Below are 7,500 nucleotides of genomic sequence, written 5' to 3' on the forward strand. Positions count from 1 at the left end.
GCACTAAGAGCAGTTGAAAGGCCTGTCCTGAACATCCCCTCTGGCTATTCCTTCATGGAGGCTTAAAGCAACACAGAGGCTTCAAACAACACTCTGCGGGTCTCTGCGGGTCTGTCTGTGTGTGGGTGCGTGTGTGTTTGTGTGTGTGTGTGTGTGTGTGTGTGTGTGTGTGTGTGTGTGTGTGTGTGTGTGTGTGCGTCTGGGTTTCCGTTAACCGGTAATTGCCGGACTTTGTCCGGTAATTTTTTTTGAAGTCCGACAAATTGAAAAGTCGTCGGACATATTGTCCGGACATTATTGTCCGGACATATTGTCCGGTGAAAATAATTCCCTTTGAATACAATTCGCTAAAGTTCACATTCTGATTCCTTCTATTTTAAAAAAGACGAATATATAGGCTATGTATTTCTTTTATTATGATATGATTTGACACCGGCATGATGATGACTCCTAATGTGTAGGCCGGCCTATGCGAAACAGCGCACAGGTGCCACATGGGATTGATGCCAGATGGGATTACAGTTTAACCAGTCTATTACCGCTTAAACACAGTAGCCCATTCGGCGGTAACCCATGCCTATCTGGCAACCCTGCCAACCCGTCCACCATAGTAATACGCAAACGTTGCAGCTCAAAGTGCACCATAGATTCCCCGAAGATTCCCTAGATGTACTGAACAGCTTCGACATCCTTCTGAACCCCTCCCAATACCCACAGACGCAGGATGGTAAGTAGAAGCTAGCCTGTTTAATTAAGTTGGTTGCAAAATGCATAGTATAATTCTTAGGCCTATCCTTTTTGAATAACCTAAAATGCTTGTCTAAATTGCGAAATGTAGACTATGGCCGCCGCCCATCATAGGCTAATAATAATTATCATCATCATAATAACAATAATAATTATTAGGCTATAATAACAACAATGATGAAAACAACAGGATAACATTTAAACCTTCCTACTTTTCAGTTAATCTGGCTGTTGATGTCATTTTGTCATAAAAAAAAATAGGCCATCACTGATTCATTATCACTCATTCCGTCCCCTCAGCGCTTGAAGAATATGCTAAACCGGCCATCCAGACCATCATTGGTCATTTTGGCCAAGAAATGACCAGCGATGATGACTCAGCACCAGCCACAGCCCCGGTCATCGATGCCACAAACGTGCAACGAGATGCCATCGGTGTCATGACAGCGCTTCGTGGTTATGGGGGCTTGCGTTTCTCAACAGCCTGCGAAGTCCTCATCCGAGACTTCAGCGAAATTTACCCAGAGTGGGCCACACTGGCCAAGATAGCCTGCTTGATTCCCGTCTCCAGTGTGCCTGCAGAGAGAGGATTCTCTCTGCAGAACCGAATTAAAACTGCGGACCGAAGTCGCCTTGGGGAGGGCAAGGTCACACGGCTAATGCGCATTGCAAGTTGCGGAGAGACACTTTGCAGCTTTGATTTCAAGTCCGCAGCTGCACGCTTCAATGCTGCCAAAAAGCGACGTAGGCCTAATAAGTACTAGCTGAATTATATGAGCAGCCATTGTTATTTTCAGAGTTTTTACTCTAGGCTATTTTATTTAAGGCTATCCCCTATCTATCTGAGAAAAGGCATAGGCGATAGGCCTAGGCTGTAACATCGAACGGAAATTAGCCTATACATACGCATTGCAAGTTAATTTAAAGCCTATTTATTTTCAAAGAGTTTTATTCTATTTTATTTTATCTGATAAAAGGCATATGAACGGAAATTAGGCTAGCCGTGTCACGCCAGAAGCCTACATGCTTGCACTGTTACTGTTCAATAAAATGTTATACATCTAGACATTGTGGTATTTCTTTATATACGTATCCCAGACTGCCTATCAATTGTTTCTCAATAAACAGTTATGTTCTCCCCATTGTCATACTCCCGAGCTAAACGAAATGCCTTCCCAAACAGCGAGACCTGGTTATAGAAATGACGTTGTTTTATTGATTTAAAAAAAAGGGTAAAACTGGAAAGAGAAAATAGAGAACTCACATTAATCCCAAACAATTTAACAAACTTCAGTTAACGTAATGTGGAGTCCGTTCATTGATCGATGCCAGTGGCGGGCGGTGCATTTCACACCTAGGCCTTCAGTGATGTCCGACACATTCCTACCTGAATTATTCTACCTCTTAATACCATCGTTATGACGCCATGGCTCTAGAAACTAGACAGAAACACAGTATAACCGGGCGTTGCATCACCTTAACATAGTCAGACAAGTACAACAGAGTTATATTAATATTTCCGAAGCATTTTTAATCAATAAATCCGCATTTACAATGAAGAGTGTTAAACTAACATCTTTAAGATCGCTACATTACCCACGTCTGTCGTCTCGTCCACCATAATAGCGACAAAGGGTGCCTTTTTAATCTCCATTTTGATCTCTTCTTCCATCACTTCAGCAATAGCAAAAATCAGGTCGTTTTGTATTTTGCCTGACGTCCCAGTAAACACTTTGTTTGTGGACAGGTGGTAATGTAAATCTGGGTTGTTTTCAGCCAGAAAAGAAAGAAGCTCAACGTAGTTTCCTCTGTTTGTGGACTTGGCGCTTTCATTGTGTCCCCTAAATGAAAGTTATTGTTTACCCAAAAACAGGACACAATCGATCAGTATTATCGATCAGTCAACGAAAGCTTTCGTTGTGAGGCTCCGTTTCCCTGCGCACTTTCAAAAGTTTCACATCTACCGGCATAGTTCCGCATCTCAATAGTGAATATCAATAGTGCGTATCAATAGTGCGTAGCAATAGTGCGTATCCAATCAAAAGACGTGCTGGGTGCTGACATCATTGAGCCTTACAGCAGGCGCCGTTGTTGCTTTTGCTCGCATCTACGTAGGTTTACTAGGTACGCCACAGGTTTTCTCGTTCCAATGTTAAGTTACAGGTCGAATCCGCAGCACCGTTTAATGTGAAGGCGGGCAGATTTTTGAGCCCCCTAGCAACACATTTTGATTGGATAAAAGCTCTAACATAAAGGCCAGCCCTCCAAATCTCAATCGGAGACTGGAAGCAGCGCAACCAAGAGGAAAGCTATGAAATGAAGAGAATAGACTATGGGGAATCATTAATACATATTTGTGGAAAATATATATTAAAATAAAATGTATATTCTGATGATGTTTAGGCCAGCAGAGAAGGCCTTGCTGGCCCTGACGGCACACCACTGATCGATGCTGTCTGTTCAGTTCCCAGTGAGGCGCCCGTTCAGCGCTGGACCCGTTCAGCGCTGGATTTGACGCATGGCATAGCGCGCATGCGTCAAATCATGTTATATTATTATATAGCTCGCATCTAATCGTATCGGATGAGAAATAGACATTAAATGGCATATATAGGCCGCTACACAACAGTAATCACCGCGACAAACAGCTATATTAGATTTGGAGAAAAAAAATATGATTTTGAAAAAAAATTTTTTTATTATATTTTAATATGATGACCGGAATATATCACGTTTGTCCGGTAAATCGAATTCTTCCCGGACACGATGTCCGACGGCAAATTTTTCTAACGGAAACCCTGGTGTGCGTGCGTGCGTGCAAGCATGCATGTGTGTGTGTCTGCTTGTGTGCGTGTGTGTGCGTGCGTGCGTGTGTGCGTGCGTGTGTGCGTGTGTGTGTGTGTGTGTGTGTACAGAGTCAGGTGTATGACACACTGTCCCAGCTTTCACACTCAGGTCTAAATGTCCTACTGTAGATGGGTTGACTTGAAAGGTATTGTGTTGTGCAGTGACCAGGGCAGTTTGACTGACAGGTGTGCTCACCTGAAGATCTTCTCTGGGGCCTGCTCCCCTGTGACGAGGTCGTAGCCCTTCTCCAGGTTAGTATAGGGCCAGGGTCTGGGGACAGGAACAAAGGAGAGGACAGGACAAGGTTATCCTAAAACACACAGTCAAATACACTTCCATTTCAATGCCATATCATTGTTGTCATCATATGTTGTTGTTTTTATTAAGTCAAATAGTGATTAAATTACTGAAATTAAATGTACTTTATTAAATTAAATAGTAGATACAGTAGATGTTTGTTGTTTTGTTTTTCTGAGTGGAATTACATCATACATCAAACTTGTTGACACACTCAATATATGATATGATCAAGTATACACTATACACTACATATACACAAGGTGAAAATATGTATGGATAACATAGCTTCTTGTTTTAATGGCAAAAAAGCTTCTTCACCTTTTATCCCTGAACATTTGGATGAGGATCTGATCTGTGATTGGTGAGGGCTGAGGGACTGGGGTTAGCCAATTGATGATGAGAGGATTTGCATGGCAATCGTAGGCTGACATTTTATTGGCCCAGCTGTTGGCCCAGCCAGGTAATTAGCATGCAGCGGTCGCGTCAGGAAGAGGGCTTACACTTGACTGGGCTCAGGGTGAGGTGATGAATAATCTCTCTCTGTCTCCCCTCTTGCTTGCTTTTCTTCTCTCTGTCCATCACTTTCCCTTTCCCTATCCATCTCTCTCTTTCTGTCATGCCCTCCATCTATCTCTCTATCTCTCTCTCTTCTTTCATGCCCTCCATCTCTCTCTCCCTCTCTCTCTCTTTCTGTCATGCCCTCCATCTCTCTCTCTATCTCTCTCTCTTCTTTCATGCCCTCCATCTATCTCTCTATCCCTCTCTCTTCTCTCATGCCCTCCATCTCTCTCTCCCTCTCTCTCTCTCTTTCTGTCATGCCCTCCATCTCTCTCTCTATCTCTCTCTCTTCTCTCATGCCCTCCATCTCTCTCCCCATCTCTCCCTCTCCCCTCTCCCCTCTCCCTCTCCCTCTCCCTCTCCCTCTCCCTCTCCCTTCTCCCTCTCCCTCTCCCTTCTCCCTCTTCCCTCTCCCTCTGCTCTCTCTTTGTTTTCATCTCAGCGAGGTGACAGTAGGTTTGCAGAGGAGGCTGGCGGGACCTACCCTTCGTTGCGGCCCCAGTCGCTGCGAACACAGAGGTGTTTATGCACAGGGTCAGGGGAATAGCCCTCGTGACAGCTGCATTCTCCTACAGGGGGGGAACAAAGTGACAGATATATTCATTTATCCCTGCGGTAGAATACATTACCCATGTGTCTTCCAGGGCCGCCCTCCGTATCCATCAGCACAGCGGGCCTGTCTAATAATCAGTTGGCATCCAAGGCAGTTTGGCAGCTAAAGCTCAACACTCATCCTCTCGTGTCCTCTTCGCTAGTTACACCTCCATCCCCATTCCCAGACACCAGGCCGCCAATTGGATTCAGCGAATAGTGCTGAGCAGAGCAAAACATACCGTAGGAAATGAAAGGAAAAAGAAAAACGGTATTGTCCAATTGGCATTTCTGCAAGACAGTCTGAAAACAGCATTGCATATCTTGGAAACGCTCTACGCCAGTATTCGAAACTCCCATTGCAATGTTTCCAATTATTGCTGACTGCCTTTGCTCTAACCCTAACCGTAACATTTGGGTTTTGTTTTGTTTTGTGTGCATTCAAATTGGAACCGAAAGACTACTAACCAACGACAACCCCCCCCCCCCCCCCGCATAAAGCTGAAACCCTCCACCCCTCTAAAACCTCTGTGTCCTCTCCTCTTCCTACCGTGATACACTGCAGCTTCACATGTGTATCTCAATGAGACGAACCTAATGAATGAAGGTTCAGTAGAATGTTGCTTTCATCTGAGATTACATTAGCGGTGAAGAACACGCCCTGACCGTCTCCGACTTCAACCTCACCGCTCTGTTTTCTAAGACACCTCCTCTGTTCTGTGTTTCCTTTCCTACAGTGCCTATCGACTCTAACAACCCAACAACAACACTCCATCGCTGAGTGCAGGTTGTCTAATTGACAATCTCTTCTCAAAACAGTCCTCCAATTAACACTGTGGCCATCTTTAACAACACTTTCATTAACACTTTCAGAGTCTTTGTGTGTGTGTGTGTGTGTGTGGTATGTGTGTGTGTGTGTGTGTGTGTGTGTGTGTGTGTGTGTGTGGGGGGGGTATGTGTGTGTGTGTGTGTGTGTGTGTGTGTGTGGTATGTGTGTGTGTGTGTGCGCGAGTGTGTGTGTGTGTGTGTGTGTGTGTGTGTGTATGTGTGTGTGTGTGTGTATGTGTGTGTGTTTGTTTGTGTGTGCCTGTGTGTGTGTGTGCGTATCAACATGTCTGTGTTTGAACAGCCATTGTATCTGCATTTACCCTCATGGCACAAATCCACCAGTCTGTGCAAACAACAACACCTCCAAATCACACCGTAAAAAGCAGAGTCTTTGAAAGTGTCTTTTAATATGCGCTGCAGGCTCTCCTCTCGGCTCTACACTAAACCACCCGAGATAGTGGAGGTTTACGGCCCAGTACAGTAGCATGCATCTTTCATTTCACATCCTCCGTTTTTTAATCCGTCCAACAATCAAAGCGAGCCAAGGAATGCAGGGGTGGGGTATTCTACCCGCTGCCTCAGGGAGGTGATTTATGATCTGTCAGAAGATATGAGGCGCCAAATTAATAAGACACAAAAAACAAATACAAACAGCAAACACAAGGGGAAGAGGAAGGATGGTGCTGGGGCTGAAGCTGAGGCTGGAGCTTAGGACTAGGGGCTGAGACTAGATAAAGGCTTAGGGATAGGGGCTGAGACTAGATAAAGGCTTAGGACTAGGGGCTGAGACTAGATAAAGGCTTAGGGCTAGGGGCTGAGACTAGATAAAGGCTTAGGGTTAGGGGCTGAGACTAGATAAAGGCTTAGGGATAGGGGCTGAGACTAGATAAAGGCTTAGGGATAGGGGCTGAGACTAGATAAAGGCTTAGGGATAGGGGCTGAGACTAGATAAAGGCTTAGGGCTAGGGGCTGAGACTAGATAAAGGCTTAGGGCTAGGGGCTGAGACTAGATAAATGCTTAGGGATAGGGGCTGAGACTAGATAAATGCTTAGGACTAGGGGCTGAGACTAGATAAAGGCTTAGGACTAGGGGCTGAGACTAGATAAAGGCTTAGGGCTAGGGGCTGAGACTAGATAAATGCTTAGGGATAGGGGCTGAGACTAGATAAAGGCTTAGGGATAGGGGCTGAGACTAGATAAAGGCTTAGGGCTAGGGGCTGAGACTAGATAAAGGCTTAGGGATAGGGGCTGAGACTAGATAAAGGCTTAGGACTAGGGGCTGAGACTAGATAAAGGCTTAGGGCTAGGGGCTGAGACTAGATAAATGCTTAGGGATAGGGGCTGAGACTAGATAAAGGCTTAGGGATAAGGGCTGAGACTAGATAAAGGCTTAGGGATATGGGCTGATACTAGATAAAGGCTTAGGGATAGGGGCTGAGACTAGATAAAGGCTTAGGGCTAGGGGCTGAGACTAGATAAAGGCTTAGGGCTAGGGGCTGAGACTAGATAAAGGCTTAGGGATAGGGGCTGAGACTAGATAAAGGCTTAGGGATAGGGGCTGAGACTAGATAAAGGCTTAGGGCTAGGGGCTGAGACTAGATAAAGGCTTAGGACTAGGGGCTGAGACTA

General features: G+C 45.2%; 1 protein-coding gene across 1 annotated transcript in view; it reads right to left on the bottom strand.

The window, feature by feature from the left end:
- Positions 1-7,500, bottom strand: part of astn2 (astrotactin 2) — a gene marked incomplete at both ends in the record, with an annotated part of 337,790 nt that overhangs the window by 161,571 nt on the left and 168,719 nt on the right. Inside the window, 2 exons of the mRNA XM_080530321.1 lie at positions 3,790-3,864; positions 4,937-5,021. Coding sequence (XP_080386447.1) covers positions 3,790-3,864; positions 4,937-5,021 — 160 coding nt within the window. The remainder of the gene's footprint in view (positions 1-3,789; positions 3,865-4,936; positions 5,022-7,500) is intronic.

Source organism: Nansenia antarctica, assembly GCF_963989245.1.
Source record: "Nansenia antarctica genome assembly, chromosome: 4".
In the NCBI taxonomy this organism is placed as follows: Eukaryota; Metazoa; Chordata; class Actinopteri; order Argentiniformes; family Microstomatidae; genus Nansenia; species Nansenia antarctica.